Below are 19,592 nucleotides of genomic sequence, written 5' to 3'. Positions count from 1 at the left end.
ATAGCAAGGCTGAGGAGGGTTGCAAAGCCTTTCCTCAGTCGAGAAGACCATCCAGCCCAATCTTGGTTACGTCTCTTAGGTCACCTAGCCTCCTTGGCCCGTCTAGTTCCCAACGGCCGCCTCAGGATGAGATCTCTGCTGTAGCGGCTCAAGTCCCGGTGGGATCAAGGCATCGATTCCCCGGACTCTCTGGTCTCGATAGGACCTGCGGAACGGACGGACCTGCGATAGTGGCTGACCGACGACAACCTTCGAAAGGGAGTGGATCTTCTCGTCCTTCCCCCGGATTTGATGCTGTTTTCGGACGCATCAAAAGAAGGGTGGGGGGCCCATGTTCTGAACCAGAGGGCCTCAGGCCTATGGTCAGAATCAGAAAAGTACCTCCACATCAACCTGCTAGAGATGAAGGCCGTATTTCTGGCCCTTCAACAGTTCCAACAGACCCTGGCCGGCCACTTTGTGGTGGTGATGAGCGACAACACGACAGTAGTGGCTTATATCAACAAGCAGGGAGGTACCTTTTCACAACAGCTATCCCATCTTGCAGTAGAGATACTGAGATTGACCGAATTCCACTCGATACGTCTATCAGCTCGCTTCATTCCTGGCAAAAGGAATGTGCTCGCCGACAGTCTGAGCAGAGCTTCGCAGATAGTGAGTACCGAGTGGTCTTTGGATCCTCAAGTAGCCAACAAAGTCCTGACTTTGTGGGGTTCCCCGACAGTGGACCTGTTCGCGACAGCCTTGAATTTCAAGCTGCCGCTGTACAGCTCCCCAGTCCCGGACCCCAAGGCACTCTGGCAAGATGCCTTCCAACAACGGTGGGACAACATCAACGTCTACGCCTTCCCACCGTTCTGTCTGATGAGAAGGGTGCTCAACAAGACCAGACTATCGTTCAACCTGTCGATGACCTTAATAGCTCCGCTATGGCATCATGCAGAGTGGTTCCCGGACCTTCTGCAGCTACTGACGGAACCCCCGAGAGAGCTTCCCCCACGACATGAGCTACTCAGACAACCACATTGCAACATCTTCCACAAAGCCGTAGCATCGCTTCGGCTTCACGCCTGGAGACTATCCAGCGTCTTCTCACTGAGAGAGGCTTTTTGCAACAAGTTGCGGAAAGGATGTCTCGACACCTGCGAAAGTCATCCGCAGGGGGTCTACCAGGCGAAGTAGAGAGTCTTCTGTGGTTGGTGTCGTGGGAGGGGTATCTCTCCCCTCGATGCCTCTATTCCAGCAATAGCGGAGTTCCTCCTTTATTTTCGGGAGGAAATGCGCCTTTCGGTCTCGGCGGTGAAAGGCTATTGCTCAGCCTTAAGCCTTGCCTTCAGGCTGAAAGGAATAGACATTTCCTCCTCGCTGGAACTTTCCTTACTCAAACAAAGCTATGAGCTTACCTGCCCTCAGTCGGAAGTGAGACCTCCTCCTTGGAACGTGGTTCGGGTCCTCAGGGCTCTGAAGAGACCCCCGTTCGAACCATTACGCCAGGCCTCTGACCAACACCTTACTTGGAAGACGGTATTCCTGCTCGCTCTGGCTTCGGCCAAGCGGGTCAGTGAACTTCATGGTCTCTCATACGACATCGCCCATTCAAGGGGATGGGGGGAGGTAACGTTCAGGTTCGTCCCTGAGTTTGTTGCCAAGACTCAGAACCCTGGAGTGCCAGACCGACGGTTCGACTCCTTCAGGGTTATGAGTCTCCGTTCCGTAACAGATGACCCAGATCATCTGCTACTCTGCCCAGTATGAAGTCTGAGACGTTATCTGAAGAGAACAGCTGCAGTCCGTCCCCGCGTGCAATCTCTGTTTGTGAGCACGGGAAGGACGAAGAGGATGGTCACCAAGAATACCATCTCAGCCTGGATTCGACGGACCATTCCTCATGCCTTGAATTCAGACCCTCCTCCGTCACGTCGCCCTAGGGCACATGATGTCAGGGGTATCGCCACGTCCCTGGCCTTCAAGAGAAACTTCTCTGTGACGCAGGTGCTACAAGCTGGGGTCTGGAAGCGTCAAACGACCTTCACAGCCCACTACCTGCAGGATGTGATCCACAGGAGCCTCGATACTTTTTCTATCGGCCCTGTGGTGGCTGCACAACAGCTGGTCTAACCTCAGGCTCCTTAATGGACAAGTTGCAGAAGGTTGAAGGCACTGTTACCCGGTTTTAGTCTGCGTGAATGAAAGAGTATGTCTGGCCCTTACTTCTTTCTTCATCCTCCCCTCTTGGGAAATGCAGCATCCTGGGTCTCTGCATAGCTGACCTCAAACCTCTGCAGGTAAACCATGCTTCCTTGTGTTCCTAGTATCAAGTATAATACTGTCGCATCCCCCATACCCTGACGAGGTGGTATGGGGACGTCCTAACCTAGAATTCCATATAAAGGACTTCAGGTCAACTTCCTAGGACGAGTCACACTTCATCTCTCCACACACAACTTATGTAGGCCGCTCATTTCTTGCGTAGCAAGAAACTTGCGTAGCAAGAAACTTGCGTTTTTTTTTTTCTTTTTCGAAGTACTGCTCACTCGGATTCTGAGTCCCTGGGTAAGCCAAAGCCAGTAAGGCTGGGGACTTTCCACCCTGCCTAAGGGTAAGTCACCCTATGTAAATAGCGTGGTTTGTATTTCGGTTACGGAACAAATGACAAATTCGTAGATAATTTGTATTTTTCCTAACCATACAAACCTTAGCTATTTACACATATTTGCCCGCCAGCCCTGTCCCCCAAGACAAGTCCTACCTCTAAGTGAAGTGAGGCAGCTCAGCGGTGTGTGTGTGTGTGGGGGGGGGGGGTAGCTAGCTACCCCTCCCCTACCCCCGTGCTAACTAGCGCGGGGGTAGTTTAACCCTCGTTAAAATCTAATGGCTCGTCTTTTCAGCTACGCCGAAAGTAAACCCTATGTAAATAGCTAAGGTTTGTATGGTTACGAAAAATACAAATTATCTCCGAATTTGTCATATTCTCTCTGGCCTGTTTCTGTTACTGTTAACTCCCTTTAAAAAGTTTTCACTCTTATTCGAAGTATGATTTAGGATATCGACTTTCAAGAAAGCTAGGAAAACACAGATTTGATTCAGTAAATGAAAGTGTTGAGCCTATTTTGGGACAACAACAGCTTTCTTCAGGTAATGCATGCTTAATTAAAATTTTTACTTTCATACTGAATTTTGTACAAATACTACTTATTAATTTTCTGAAGGATACAAAAAAGCATATTGTATTAGCAGTCACTAACTGCTCACATTTTATTTACTATGACACAAATATTTATCTATACCTGACAGAACTATGATTGTTTAACTTTACAAATTAAATATATCAAATCAGTAACTAAAGTATCCAATTTTTCTATTTTTGTTTCATAAAGTTTATGAATTTTGTTTAACTTCGTTTATCCAACTGTAATATATCAGATAGTTAATACTAATTACTTTTTGTTAGAAAATAAGAATGGGGGCCTACAGATCAATCAGGAAAGAAAAGAAAAATAGGAAATTCAACTTTACTTGATTTTTCAACTAATGGGATGCAGGAGTAGAGAAAATTGATGTTTCAGTAAACTGAAGTTTCCATAAAAAATGACTGATACACCTCAAAATTTACATTTCTTCATACTTTCTAAGCATGTATTCCATTACCCAGACTAAATTTACAATATTTAAAGTACAAATAAAAATATTTTATAATACTTTGTAACAAAATATGCTATAAACAAAGGCACTATAATTAAACAATTCTGATGCATATATTTGTTCTTTTTACAGCACAATTATAAAAATATTACATGTATATGTATTTCCATGCATTCCTGCATGTTAGGCTACCTTTGACCACTTCTATAAGAGATGGCATCAAGAGGGAGAACTCTTTCTTGACGTTCAAATGCTCTTGGAGGCTCAGCACTCAACACAGAAGCTGGAGGTAGTACAGATCCTGGAATACCCATCGGATGTGGGATTCCTCCAGGGTGTGGTGGACCTGGTGGTGGAGGAGGACCATGAGGCAACATCACAATAGAACCTGGAGGTAGAACAGGACCAGCAGCCATTGGGTTTTCAAGTAGACGTAAGTGCTGCTGGTGCCGCTTCAGTTTTCGCCGATATCTTGAATACAAACAACAGACGGAACAAGCTGCTATGGTGCCACCTACACCAATGAAGGCTGCTATAACTAGGACCCACACTTCAACCCAATCAGCTTTCCGTGATTCATGTCGGGGAACGCATCGCTATAAAATGAATAAGAAGTTCCTATTATTCATGAAAAGTTTTATAACCCTTAAGATCAAGCAAAATATCACAAATTTAAATAATCAATTTGTATTTGTCCTAATAATAGAAACCTGAGCTCTTGAATAGGAGTATGACTTCAGCGAAGCTGGAACAGTTGCTCAAACTTTTAGTAGTTAGCACTATAGTAACTGGTGGGTGGAGGGAGGGCCCCACTCACTTGCCAGGTAGAGTAATTTTAGTACTGTGGAGGAGCAAATGTGATAACTCCTGTCAACCTCAGAACTACTTGAGCATGAAGATATCATAGGTGTTAGGGTAGGTGGTTGTGGAAGACTCTTATCTAAAAGGATATTTGTTACGATGCATTGTAACCACGGACTTCTATCTCAGGAGTTACTCTTTAGTTTAAACTTGCGACCAGAAAATTTATCCCCCAACCAGGACTCCATTCCAGGCGAGAGGCATAAAGCCTCAAGCCGGTAATATGCCCCAGGTATGTTCCCTGCGCAAAGCAACCTTCCACTGTCTTTGACCCACAATGCATCAAGAAGAAGGCTGTGTCAGGGCTGGTGGCAAAGGTCGCCATTCGTACTGTGGTCGTTGCCCAGTGTAGACCTATAGTTTTCGCTCGCGACTTAAACTGTGACCTGCGTTTGTGTTTTCAACTTATTGTGTGTGCAAAGTGTTTGTGTTGAGATGGATAACACTCGTGTTCAACGTCGTTGTATGGGGTGAATGGGAAAGCATGTTCAGCTTTCCTTTCACATTTGGAAATTGATCCCCATTCTTTGTGTACCTCGTGTCGTGGTCGTGCCTGTACTCAGAGCGATACATGTAGTGAGTGTATTGAGTGGTCTGAACCCAATGGGCTCCAATGGACACGTAGAGGAAAAAGAAAGGAAAAAAGGAACGTTCTTCCACAAAGAAAGACAGTGGTTCGAGACCTTCGTCGAGCTGTTCTTCGGTAATTCCTTCCCTTCTGTCGATATCGCCATCGCTACAACAAATCAACGAGAGAGAAGGGACTACACCGATTCGACTGGACTCCCCGCTGTTATCGCCCCCCCACTACAGTCTCCTTCAGTGAGTTTGGCGCTCATATCCCTTCTCGGGAGATTGGGGGAAAAGATAGACAGGATGAGCGAGTCGACCGCCCCACGTGTCTCACACGTGGTGGACCGGCCGCCATCTTGGCCTGCCCACACATGCGCACAGCCTCCCCTTACCGCATGGCAATCTCGGGGATACCGGGCGACCCCTCAGCCGCCAGTGCCATCTATTAGAGCTGCCTACAGGCCTCCTCATCAGCTCACGCCGCTGTGCCGCCATCTTAGCCCGCCGCCTTCTCCAACCCAGCGGCCCGCACCTCCGCCAAACCGGTGACTGCCGCCCCATAATTGGAAGCCACCCCTCACCTGCATCGGGGCGACCTGTTCTCAGATCCTTCCCCTTGGGATCAGGAACACTGGGGAGACACACCAAGGACCCTATTTAGGTCCCCTATGAAGGATTCTTTGCCCCCTTGGAAAGAGCAAACCCTTCAGGGGATGCCTCCGTCGTTATTCCAGCCTCCCTCGCAGGACAATAGACGAGGGAGAAGAAGAAGAGAAGGAGGGAGGAACATACTCTTCAAGGACCCTGACGGGTTTTCCCCCTCCCGCATCGGTATTGATGGACCCCTACCCCAAGAAGAGAAGGCTAGAGAATGCGGCAGGCAGTCGCCAGTCATAAAATTCTTCAAGGGGCTCCCAAGGTTATAGAGGTCCCCTAGACCATCATGCCTCATCAAGTGGACGTAGAGCAGAGGATCCGCTTAGGGTTCATCGGAGGGTCTGGCAGAAGAGGACTCTTCTTCGGTGGAAAACTCCTCCTTCTCCAGGGTGTTGGCACTCGTCAGGCACCTCAATAACCTGCTGGAGCCAGCCCCTGTTGTTCCTCCAGGGGAAGTTTCTTTGTTGGTGCAGTTTGGCATCCTTCGAGAAGCTCGTCCCCCTATGTCTCTCCCCTTGGCCCTATCTCTGGGCAGAAAGCTGGGGAAGATTAGTGTGGCTGTCGCCGACCCCAAGAATTCTCTGAAGGCCTCGGGGTCAATGTAGTTGTTGCCTTACCCGAGGGTAAGGCATCGAAGATTCTACGCCCCTGAGGATTGCCCACAGACGGCCAGACCCGTAAAGGGGAACTTGGCATCCCTGTCCCCAGGATTATCGGAGGATAAGGTTACCAGGGGTTTGGTGGCCTTTTCTATCCAGGAGGTCGTCGCCCTCGTGTAAGCACTGTGGTCTTCATTCTCTGTCTCCTCGTGGTTGGACCACAGCAACGCCATGGGTTCCTTGGCTCTGCAACAGCGGGGTTGGTCGGACCAGGCCAAGGAACAGTTTATGGAACTTGTAGTGTCTGGAGGGAGGGCCATCTCCTTCCTAGCGAAACAGTCCCTGGTAGCCGTTTCCAACATCGTCCTTCGTAGGAGGGACACAGTTCTTCACAGGATGCCGAGGAGGCTTCCCTCGAGGGAAATAAGGAACCTACAAAACTCGTCATTTTCAAACGAGGCGCTGTTTGATGACAGGTTAATTGAAGAAGCCCTCGATAGGTGGAGAAGGGACAACAGAAATGCCGTTCTCCACAAGGCCTCCAGCTCCTCTTCCAGACATCATAATCATGGGAATAGGGAGGCTCCCAGACCAAGGCCTCCAACAGCAATTAACAGGCCTCCTCCTCCCTCTCCACAGGCTCCCGCCATTCTAGGCTAGTCCAGACACCTGCAGCCCTCCTCCGCCCCAGGCAGAAGCGCTCTTCCTAACGGTCGGCAGGGGTTCGGACAGAACCGACGACCATGCAGCAACAAGTTCCCTAGGAGGAAGTAGGAAGAGAGGCCCCCCCTCTTCCATGCTCCCTTCAGTGGGGGATGCCTCAATTATCGGTGGGAAGCATGGGCTGCCCAGGGCGCTGACCTATGGACTATTCAAGTCCTTTGCAATGAGTACAGATTGCCCTTCGAGGACGACCTACCCTCGTTAATAACGGACGCACAAGCCCAGACTACTACCCCCAAGGACAAGGCCAGGAGATTGGCCTTAGGAAAGGAGATCTGCGGGTTACTACAGAAAGGCGCTGTCCAACAAGCACCCCTACAAGCATTGGGGTTTTCCAGTCGCCTCTTCCTGGTGGAAAAAGCCACAGGAGGTTGAAGACCGGTGATAGACCTTTCCTCCAACAACAAATTCATCAGGAAGACGCCTTTCAAGATGGAAACCCCTCGCACTGTCCTGGCTATTATCAGGCAGGGGGACTTCATGCTGTCCATAGACCTAAAGGATGCTTATTTCCAAATCCCAGTACACCCCTCCAGCAGGAAGTTCCTCGTTCAAGTGGGGAGAAGAGGTCTTCCAGTTCTGCACCCTCTGCTTCGGTCTCTCCACAGCCCCCCAAGTGTTCACGAAGGTCTTTACCCTGGTGTCGTGTTGGACCCACGAGAGGGGTATCAGGCTCTTGAAGTACCTAGACGACTGGCTCCTTCTCTCAGGATCGAAGGACAACCTCATTAAGCAGAGGGACAAGTTGGTGGAATTATGCAACGAGTTGGGGATTGTCGTGAACTGGGAGAAGTCCTAACTATCTCCCTCCACGAGGACAGTGAATGTGGGCCAAGTGTGTGTGCGTGGCCGTTGCAAAGCCACGACCACCCAAAACAATATACCCAGCTACTGGCATTCTGTCGTTTCCTCCACCCTTCTTCTGATAGGAGGCTGATGGCTAGCGTCAGAACCCAATACTCGGACACGAGTGGGCGCCGCCGACGACGAGGACAGTGTACCTGGGAATGGATTTATGTTCAGCCCAAGCCAAGGCCTTCCCCACATCAGAGAGGCTCGAACGCCTGGAAGAAGTCAGTCAACCGTTCCTCAGGGGGGAAACGACCAACTTTCATCAGTGGCAGAGGCTCGGTCACCTGGTGTCCTTGGAAAAGTTGGTCCCTCTGGGCAGGATACGACTACGTCCAATCCAGTGGGTCATGAAAAGACTGTTAGCTCCTCAGACCAAGGATTATCCAAAGGAGCTCTCCCTATCACAAGCATCCAGGGAGGCTCTCCAGTGGTGGCTGGACAAGAAGAATACACTGGCGGGGGTATCCCTCCTGGACTCTCCTCCGGAGGTACTATTCACATAAACGAGCTAGAACTCCTGGCAGCGCAGAGGGCCCTACTGTCCTGGCGGACGAAGTCAGCGGCAGAAAAATCTCCCCAATGTCGGACAACACCACGGTGGTCGCCTATATCAAGAAGCGGGGCGGTCAGAGGTCACGTCTTCTACAGGACCTGACAGAGGAGGTTCTAACCTGAGCCGAGGGAAATGGGACTACCCTGATGGCGAGATTCATTCCGGGAAAAAGAAACATGGTGGCAGACGGCTTGAGCAGGAGAGGCCAAGTCCTAGGCACCGAGTGGTCTCTTCATCCAGAAGTACCAAGGTGGTGGTCTCCCTCCATGGACCTCTTTGCAACCAGGCTGAATGCCAAACTACCAGTGTCTTGCTCCCCAGTCCTGGATCCAACAGCAGTTATGGAAGAAGGCTTTCAACATCCGTGGGACGGCCTGGATGCCTACGTGTTCCCTCCGTTCGGGCTCCCGTAGCAGACCTTAAACAGAAGGACTTTCAAAGGGGCTCAGCTGACACTAATCGCCCCCTGGTGGCTGGAAAAGGAGTGGTTCCCCAACCTACGGTACCTAGCAGTGGCCCAGCCGTCGCCCCTTCCCAACAGAGATCTTCTCAGGCAGCCTCACTTAATGAAGTTACATGAGGGGCTCGGAAACCTATCCCTTCACGTGTGGAGGTTATCGAGCGTTTCCTGACGAGGGAAGGATTCTCCCCAAGGGCAGCCTTCCAGATGACGGGCTGCCTTCGCTCCTCCTCGAGGGCCATACTGTATACCAAGCTAAATGGTTAGGGTTCTACGAGTGGTGCCGGAAGAACGACCGTAAGCCCATAGGAGCCTCCATCCCGACAATAGCAGATTACTTGGTTCACCTATGCCTAGATAGGAACATGTCGGTGCCATCCATCAAAGGGGTCAGAGCTGCCTTGGGACAGATCGCTTGGTTGAAAGGAATAGACCTGGGTGGTTCTAGGCAACTGTCCATGCTTATCAAGAGTTTTGAGCAGTCCTGCCCTCCTCACTCCTTGATGGCTCCAGAGTGGGATGTCCTCTTGGTCTTGGACTCCCTCAAGAAACCACCATTCGAGCCCTTGCGGCAGGCCCTGGACAGAGAATTGACCCTGAAGATTGTGTTCCTCCTCCCCCTGGCCTCTTCAAAAAGGGTGGGCGAATTACATGGACTGGCAGTCAATGTTAGTCACTCCATTGGCTGGAAGGAGGCAATCCTAACCTTTGTGCCCTCCTTCGTAGCCAAGACCCAGAACCCAGCGGTCTCAGATCCAAGGTTCTCAAAGGTGGTGATCCCAGCCATCCCTAAGTCAAATGACTCGGAGAACCTTCTGCTGTGTCCGGATAGGGCTCTCCGAAAGTACCTGGCATCTACGTCCCACTTAAGGCCCGCCATGAAACACCTGTTTGTATCCACGGGCAAAGTGAGGAAGGCGATTTCGAAGAACACGATCTCCTACTGGCTCAGGGAGGTAATTCGAAGGGCGTATGTAGCGAAGGGTAAGTCGGCACCCTCGTCTGCCAGGCTCCATGATATCAGGTTCATCAGTACATCGATGGCCTTTTCAAAGAATATGTCAGTGGCACAAGTTCTTAGAGCAGGTGTGTGGAAGAGACAACACCTTCACTTCCCATTACCTGAAAGGCTGCTCCTTAGTGTCTCACGATGAGTACAGACTCGGCCACATCGTGGTAGCACAAAAGGGGATTTAATGCCATGACTTCCACACAGTGTTAACGTCCAGGGTGGGAGACACGGTGAGTTCCATTCCTCCCTCTCCTGCTACATGGCACATATGACAGTTCTACGTCGATGGATGTCTCCCAACTTGGGTGAGTGTTATTGCAGGTTTTGAAGTTTCTTGAATTTTTTTTTCCCCCAACAGGCCTTCCATATCACCTTGTCTTCCGCCCCTTCCTCGTTTTAGTTCCCACCTCCTAAGCCTAAGTCTCCTGAGAGAGTAGTCCATGGTTACAATGCATCGGAACAAATATCAAATTCTTAGTAATTTGTATTTTTCCTAGCATACTTACCACGGACTACTCTCGAAGGTATGTCCCACCCTACCTACCCCGCTAGTTCTCGGAAGTAGCTGGCACTGAGACAACGGTGGCACCTGGATCGAGTACGAATGGCGACCTTTGCCGTGTCCTTACCAGGCCTGACACGGCCTTCTTCTTGGTGCAATGTGGGTCAAAGACAGTGGAAGGTCGCTTTGTGCAGGGAACATACCCTGGGGCATATTACTGGCCTGAGGCTTTATGCCTCTCGCCTGGAATGGAGTCCTGGTTGGGGGAAAAATTTTCTGATCGCAAGTTTAAACTAAAGAGTAACTCCTAAGAGAGTAGTCCGTGGTAAGTATGCTAGGAAAAATACAAATTACTAAGAATTTGATATATTGTCTGAATGTCTGAGAAATGGGTTTGCCCAATTACTTTCAACCTCCCCCTTCTGTGGAAGGATGGGGGAGATAACTTTACTGTAAAGGAAAGTTACTCTACCATGAAGCTAACTTGTACCTAGGATCCGGTCTAGGACATAACAGAATGACTGCTGCACCCTGTGGAGAGGAGGAGAAACGCCATTTTAGGCTAACGTCCCTACTGCCATCTTAGACGAGATGCTTATTGTACTCTGAGGGAGTTAAGTTCGCAAAACAACTTGTCGAGTAGCTACGAATAAGGATGGTCGTTCCATTCTCTCGTTGGATCAGCCCTTCTGAAGGTGCAAGAGTCAGAAGAAGTAATGTTCTTGGAAGTCATCATTTTTACCCTTTCACCATAGGAGAGTTTCTGGTGCTCGACAAAGAGACCCGAATTCTCTAAGTAGCGTCACCATGTCCTCACAAGAAAGAACATCGTGTCATCCTGGACCCAGCATGTGTAAAAAAAAAAACACTTGAATTTGGAGTGTGCAAGACCAAATCTGGATCATGGACACACACTGGATCAAAGGAAAGGAATGACTTGTGACATCCGAAATATCAAGTATGCCCAATCATAAAACAAAGCCAAGGCTCATGAGTAGTCCTTTCTGATGTCCGGTCAATGGTTTCGGCAGGGTCCGCTTGAGAGACCTGAGGACTTAAAGCAACAATCAAAAAGGGGTTAGGGGTTAGAGTTCTTAAGTTGATGCTCTGAAGGGGAAGGATCTGAGCTCTTCCAAATGAGATTTGGTTAATAGCCGAGTGACAGTCTTTTACTGCAGAGACTGAGAGGAGGCCCCTTGATGAAGGAAGATAAGGAGATCAACGATTAATTGAGCTCCAACTGAAGAAAAGTCCCTTCCACAATCCCACTAACAGAAGATGGTAGTTCTACCAGTACCTTGAAAAGAAGCATCTGCAAATCTGGATACCACCCATTGTGTGGCACTTAAGAGCTGCCAGTTTTGGGACCAATATCCTCTTCATGCTGTTGAATAATCAATAAAAGAGCCACCAGTCTTGGGGCCAATATCCTCAACATACTGTTCAATAATTAATAAACCAGATAAACAGACATAAAGGATAAGGCATTTAGAAGTAATTGGTGTGTTGGAAAGGGGCCTAAACGCTGCTGACGTTCTTGGGATGGAAGAGCAATCTTCTATAAGATGTTCTAGAATTGGAGAACAGCATATTGGAAGTTTTGGATCTATCGGGAGGCAAACGAATCCTTCTGCCATGCACAAATGTGGGTTCCCCTGGAGATTGAGGGTGGTAGGATCTACTCAATCAGCTAGATTGTACAGAGTTCCTCAGGTCGAGAAATATGACTTGATTCTAGCAAAAATCAGCGAAGAGCAACCAATGACTGCTTTATAAGGGCTGGTTAGACCTTTGAGGGTTGCCAAACCCCGCAATTGATGCATAATCCTCTCCTGTTGGGCATCGTGGTTGCCCTTGTAGGTCAACGAACTCATGATTTAATACAAAACCCTTGGTGATAGTAGACCATGTCTTAAAGCAATCCACCTCTAGAAGTTGGGTACCATTGGGTTGATGATTCTATTGATGTTCTTCAAAGAAAGGTTTCTCCCCTTAAAATATTCTCCTGCAGGTAAGTGAATGGAATGGGGTGTTCTCCTGTAGAGTAACAGGGATGAATGTGCTGATTGAACTGTTTCAGGCTCTCATGCTTTCCAAGGCTAAAGAGGCACCAAGTGCTTTGCCCTCCAGCAATTTTGGCACATAACACACAGCAGCATCACGCAAGTGCTTGTCCTTGGTTGTTGAGTATCCTTCCTGACAACTGCAGGAGCATGATGTTGCATCTCAGTGTTTGTACAAACACTGATATCTGACTTGAGAAGTCACCTGTTCTATTCCCTATCGCGTGAATGAACTAAAAAATCTTGGCCTCTAATAAAATCCCAGAGCTTGGGAAAATCTTGTCATGGATCCCTCTATGAGTGTGGGATATAGGTTGTCTAACAGTCTCGGCAAGTAGGAAGACCTCGAGTGTTAAAAGGCTTCTGGTATAGGAGTGCTTAGAGGGAAGAGGTAAAATGTGACAGGTGAACTAGACTCATGAAGGGAAGATCTAGTAGCACGAACAAGCGATGAAAAAAATCATAGGTACCTTCTCCACTGACATCGTAAACTAGGAAATCTAGGGAAAAGTAGATGCTAAAAGTTCTGTAGCCCTGCTCACTCATACCTTACTCTTGATTTCAACCATGGTTTAAGACAGACGTTTCCTTCCCCGATTAACTGACTTGGCTAAAATATTTAAAACTCATTTTTCTTAAAGGAGTGGCTGTGCTTGAGGGTGCAGGATGCATGTTTGCCCGGGCAAGGCTGGTCACTCCTGCGGCATGTTCTTGTCCCAGGAGGACACGGACCGTCACTGTCTTTTGCCCTGCATGCAGAGGGAACTCCTGCACACAAGCTTCTCCTTGGCCAGGGTGTAGGGAGTGGCCATCCTCCACGTGGGAGCGGTATGGCAGGAGGAGGAAGAAGTCGAAAAGACTCTTCACCTTCAGGGTCTTCCTTGAAGTCAAAGAAGTCAAGAACTCTCTCCCTCACCCTTAGTACCCTCCCTCTGTGACTCCGCTTGATCGGTCTCCTCCGGGAAACGGTTGAGTGTGTGTGATGGCCAGTTGACTCTTGGTCAATCTGCGGGTAGAGCTACTCCTCTCCCCTCCCCTTGCATCTTCTGTGGCCAGCCGTCCTTTGACTCTTGGGCCCACCCTCCCCTTGCATCCTCTGTGGCTAGCCGTCCTGAGACTCTTGGGTCCGCCCTCTAAGGACAGGCTACTGGAAGTGTTACTGAAGGGTGCAAAGCAGGAAAGGATTTTTGATACTGCTGAGGTTGGTCTCAGCCTTTCCCCTTCTAGACCCAACAAGAAGGAGTCCCTCCTGCAGAGTCTTGTGCCTCTAGAACCTTCTTCCTTCTCGGTTCCTCTTCCATCGGAGGATCCGTAGGGTGGTTCTCACCAAAGTTCTACTCAGCACTTTCTCCCTCTGGGTAGAGAGCGCTCGCTCAGCGGGAAGGAGACACGAGTCTTCCTTCTCATTCTGTGCCTTTCAGCCCTTTGGGGTTTGATGGCCTCCTTCGCAAGTACGAATGGTTGCCTCTACTCCTTTGGCAGCGTGGAAGCATGTTATCTTGTCGATCATCCTACAACCTAGCGCGATTGCGCAATTAGGTTCTCACAAGACTACTAGTCATCAGCAAGCTGAGTTACCTGTAACTCATCAAGCTAGTGATGTTCGTTAGCACTCCCTAGGGAGGTTGACAAGCATAACACCTGTGACCCTCCGCAAACCCCCTCCCATTATGTATCGCTCATGCACAGGTTAGTGCGATCTACTCCACCAGGTAGTTTACAAGGCACAAACTATCATGACAGCTCATCTCGGGTTCCTGCACTAGCTTGGCTTGGGCTCCCACTCAGGCCAGTAGGCTTATTCATTTTCCTACAAGTATTCCTCACTGCTCCTGTAGCAAGAGAGGAAGACCTCGTTCATCAAGTTGACTTCTTGAGTATCCTCGCCTCATTCATGGGTGAGACCCATAAACGGAAGAATGCCAAAACTGTGCTGAAGAATTGTGACTCCAAAACAAGGAGGGACCCAAAGCTTCAAAGGCAGTCATAGTACTTACTTAAATTTTCAGAATATAAGAATAATGTCACTTCAGATTTATTGTACATCAGATATTAAGGAAAATCTACAAGGATGGAAAATTTGAGTAATATAGATGTAACATAAACTTTCATGTAAGAACTGATAACATATACAGTATATGTAACATAAAAAAAATAGGTTAAATAAATAACCTTTGTACATACCTCCACTTTTTTTACGGAATATTTATCAAAGACCTTCTGTAATTTTTTGTTTAGAGCAGCATCAAGCAATTTTTTCGTGTCATGCATGTTACGCCCCACTAAATGGAAACAAGACCTGAAATAGAAATTATTTCAATTAAATGCATATCATCTTTCATTAACTTTCCATTTTTAAAAATATATCTTTTTAAAAGATTTCTAGTATTTTTTTTTAATCTTTAGGTTAATATATAATATTTAATTACAGCTGAAGAAAATATTTACTGAATACAGTTATGGAAAGTTTAACCCATAGATTATTTTTTAACTTACCCTGTACTTGAAAAATCAATTGCACCATTCGAATCTGAATAGTATGCTGTGTCATAGATGTTAAGAGATGCTGCCACTGGTAATACATTTTCTACATCCTTCTTGAAAGTTGTCAGTTGACGACGCACTTCACTAGGCATTATTCCAAATGTGAATCGGAGAAGGTCAGAATCCCTCAAGACATAGATCTGCATGACATTGGCAATAAATTAAATCAGATTCTTAAACAAACCTACTATAATACTATGCAATATTAACTGTTGATTCTAGCTTAGACTTTCATTATAATTTTGTATCAACACAGCCCATTACATACGTAGAGACTTCATTCACAATCAGAATGTCCCTAAACATATATATTCTTACATCTCGCCTATAGAGGAAAAAAAAAAAAAAGCCAGGAGCGTCTGTCCACATGTGCACCTTTGGACCACAGTAGGTAGTAATTATCCTTCTCATTGGTATCATATTGAGGTGTTGTCAGCGCAGGTACGAGAATATCTCTAACCTTTGCTTTGCCAGTTGGGAAAAGTCTCCATATATTGTATTATACTGTACTTTATTGTTATCACCTAGTTTTAGCTATCTTTCTTTTAAAAAATTGTATTAAAAACACTGTTGCCTATTGGTTTTGTCCAAGTAATATCTTGTTAGCAGGTTGGCTAGGGTACTAGGCACCTGTTGAGATACTACCAGTAGAGAGTTATAGGGTCCTTTGACTGGCCAGACAGTACTACATTGGATCCTTCTCTCTGGTTACGGTTCTCTTTCCCTTTATCTACACATACGCTGAATAGTCTGGCCTATTCTCTACAAATTCTCCTCTGTCCTCATAGAGCTGACAACAATGAGATTACCAAACAATTCTTCACCCAAGGGGTTACTGCACTGTAACAGTTCATAGCTACTTTCCTCCTGGTAAGGATAGATGAGAGACTTTAGCTATGATAGGCAGCTCTTCTAGGAGAAGGACACTCCAAAATCAAACCATTGTTCTCTAGTCTTGAGTAGTACTATATCCTCTGTACCATGGTCTTCCACTGTCTTGGGTGGGAGTTCTCTTGCTTGAGGGTACACTCGGGCACACTAGTCTATCTTATTTCTCTTCTTCTTGTTTTGTTAAAACAAGTTTTTATAGCTTATAAAGGAAATATTTGTTTCAATATTGTTAATGTTCTTAAAATATTTTATTTTCCCTTGTTTCCTTTCCCCACTGGGCTATTTTCCTTGTTGGGGCTTATAGCATCCTACTTTTATTATTGTTATTAAATTCTAAGCTACAACCCTAGTTGGAAAAGCAGGATGCTATAAGCCCAGGGGCCCCTACAGGGAAAATAGCCCAGTGAGGAAAGGAAACAAGGAAAAATTAAATATCTTAAAAATAGTAACAACATTAAAATAAATATTTCCTATATAAACTATAAAAACTTTAACAAAACAAGAAGAGAAACTAGATAGAATAGTGTGCCCAAGTGTACCCTCAAGCAAGAGAACTCTAACCCAAGACAGTGGAAGACCATGGTACAGAGGCTATGGCAATACCCAAGACTAGACAACAATGGTTTGATTTTGGAGTGGTGTCCTCCTAGAAGAGCTTCTTACCTTAGCCAGAGTCTCTTCTACCCTTACCAAGAGGAAAGTAGCCACTGAGCAATTTCAGTGCAGTAGTTAATACCTTGGGTTAAGAAGAATTGTTTGGCAATCTCAGTGTTGTCAGGTGTATGAGGACAGAGGAGAATCTGTAAAGAATAGGCCAGACTATTCGGTGTCTGTGTAGGCAAAGGGAAAGAACTGTAACCAGAGAGAAGGATCCAATGTAATACTGTCTGGCCAGTCAAAGGACCCCATAAGTCTCTAGCGGTAGTATATCAATGGTCGGCTGGTGCTCTTGCCAACCTACTACAACTAAGGCTGTAGCTTAGCAAGTAATAATAATATAGTTTGCACTTTTTTAACTTGGGTCTAGTTTTGATGAGTGATTCAAATATATTCAAATTGTTTTTCTGCATTCAATTGTAAAGTGACAAATTTTTAAAGTAATTAGTATTTTTTCTACTAAAACAAACCTGAGTCCGTTAATTAGGGAGATTACTAAGAGTGAGCTGAAATTGGTCATTAAACTTGGTTGTCGAACTGATGAGGGTGTGGGTTGAGTAGCCTCCCTGCCCCCCCCCCCCAGTCAGAAAGCCTTCAGTCTTGACCTTTGGCCCATGACTGAGAGGGATGATTGAGGAGGGAAGTGTGATTAAAGAACTCTGGTTTGTATGACTAGGAAAAATACAAATTACTTAAAAAATTTGTGATTTGTTCCTATCCGACATACAAACCATCATCCTTTAATTAGGGAGACTCTCTGCTTGGTGGGTTGGAAGTCCCGTGTAACCCGAACAGACGAAGGTTTAATTTCTTCTCTGGCAGTGATCAACTTTTGATCTATGGAGAAACTAAGCGAAGACCACTGCTACCCCCATATAGGTTTCATATGGATGAAAGAACGAAAAGAACGTAGTTTTACATGTATACATCTATCCGATCAAACTGGAGATCCCTTCCCCCCCGAAGGGTATGTCCTTTGGAAACAAATACCAGGCAAAGATCTATGGGTTGGTAAGAGATCCACCAATCTCTCGCTCATTAAAGGAGGATTTAGAGAGATATTTCTTTAAACTTAGAGAAGGAAACTCAGAAGTGAAACTTGCCAGCATCTCGTCTGACCTGCATGTAACGTTTCGACTGCTTTGTCCCTGCAGGGAAGGACAGAAGAATAAAGGAGAAGCAACAGTTATAATAATGTTCATTCCAGACTTACGCCTACAAAAAAAAAACAGATGAAATGCATCCTTGTCCCATAAGGGAGCTGGGCTACTTACACAACTAACTGAGAAGCCACTACGAGTCCAAGCACAAAGGTGTCAGGGGACTTTTGGGTACTCTAACACATAAAGGCTGCGAAAGTGGTCCGTCTTCCTGACACTGGCCTTCAACACTTGACCCACTAACACGTTCCTCCTGAAGGCTACGGTGGGGCCAAAGCCCCTGACTTCATGAGTTCTGATTCTAGCTGATGGCCCGACTTTCTTGGCAGCCGAGCTGTATCCTTTACAGGTCATCTCAAGAAGCTAGAAAGAGACTGTGTTTCTAAACATTTCTTTCTTGGACTTGCCAATGCTCATGAAAAGACTGACCCTCAGACTTGAGGTGTCAGGTCCCTTTCGAATAGCACTGCAGCGCCCTATTATTGATCATTACCCAACTTCTCCCGAAGGGAGGGAATGGATAAGGAATTGAACCTGGGGCCATAGGCCATTGGGCTCTGGGATTAGGTCACTAAGTCCAGGACAAAACTGAAGGAGACCTTCAGCATGGGTGACTGTAAAAGAGAAACAAAGCGAGTCACTCACCATGCCTATTCACTGATGCTACAGCTAGCATAAGGGCAGACTTAAGAGCCAAAACTCTGTCTGGTGACATCAAAGCCTTAAACGGAATCATGTAAGAGCCTTAAGGGCAACAGTCACATCCTACCCTGGTGACCTCAGAACCCAGAGGTAGCTCATTCTGCTTGAAGCTTCACATGAGCCTAGTCAACAATCAGGAGGCTATATTCAAGGCTGATCCAAGCCTTTGACAGCTGCGACTAAGAGGAGCTTCTCTCGGCAAAGGAAGATGAGGAAGTCTGTGATTTGTGAAAGATCTGCTCCAATGAAAGGACTATCCCTTATATGACACCACTGGCAGAAGATAACTATCTTAGCCAAGTAAAACATCTGTAGAGGACCTCCGGAGACATCCAAACATCTGCTCCGTGCCTTGGGAAAGCCTTTCACTCATAGCAGATGCTCTATAGTCTTTGCCCGTAAAGAACTACAGACTCCACGGCTTGGAGGTACTTCTGGGATTGTGGCTGACCAATAAGAGCTAGCCACAAGGGTATATCTCTCAGGGCCTTTACCAGAAGAGCAAGCAGATTATGGTACCACTCAGCCTGAGGCCAGTTTGATAGCCAACCAGGTCATCCCGAGTCCAAGCGTAATCAACTCTGATGAACACCGTCCAGATCAGGTTAAAGGCAGAAAAGTGTAGACGTCCAGGTGATTCCAATGAATGTTGTAAGGCATCTTCAAACATTGCTCGTGGAGCTGGAATGGGAAAGTAGGACCCGGGGAGCTTCCTATTCTGCTGTGGTAAACAGATCAAACCCCAGGAAGCCCTACTGAGCTAGAAACTTTTTGCTGCCAGAGGATGTAGAGACCAATCTTCTCCTACAACTTGCCCTGGCAGCTGTGTGTCGACTAGTACTTCCCTCTTGTTCAGAAAGTATCTTGCCAACCCCTCCACAGGGTGAAACACCTCCCAGAAGTACATCTGCTTTGTCCAACTAAAATGAGGGTGTAAGGACGTGGCCCCTTGCTAGTTGACATGAGCCACTATTTATAGTGTTATTACACATCAACAATACTGACTATCTCCAACCCTTCCTGTAATGCTTGCAATCCTCGGAAGGCTGTTTGCATCTTGATATTGCAGAACAGATGCCTTTCATCTTCGGTCCACACCTCCCAGACAACCAGGTTGACTGGGTGTGAACAACACGCCTCC

The 19,592-nt window shown here is 47.0% G+C and overlaps 1 protein-coding gene across 1 annotated transcript in view; it reads right to left on the bottom strand.

Annotated features, from left to right (window-relative positions):
* Positions 1-3,231: 3,231 nt before the first annotated feature.
* LOC137619670 (cadherin-87A-like) overlaps positions 3,232-19,592 on the bottom strand; it is an 84,235-nt gene continuing 67,874 nt past the window's right edge. The window contains exons 33-35 of the mRNA XM_068349917.1: positions 14,994-15,181; positions 14,682-14,796; positions 3,232-4,238 (exon numbers count right to left, since the gene is read on the bottom strand). Of these exons, the coding sequence (XP_068206018.1) occupies positions 3,831-4,238; positions 14,682-14,796; positions 14,994-15,181 (711 nt within the window). The 3' untranslated portion in view covers positions 3,232-3,830. The remainder of the gene's footprint in view (positions 4,239-14,681; positions 14,797-14,993; positions 15,182-19,592) is intronic.

Source organism: Palaemon carinicauda, chromosome 26 (genome assembly GCF_036898095.1).
Source record: "Palaemon carinicauda isolate YSFRI2023 chromosome 26, ASM3689809v2, whole genome shotgun sequence".
NCBI lineage: Eukaryota > Metazoa > Arthropoda > Malacostraca > Decapoda > Palaemonidae > Palaemon > Palaemon carinicauda.
Note: the sequence above shows the minus strand (reverse complement) of the source record. Positions and strands in the feature narration are given on the sequence as shown.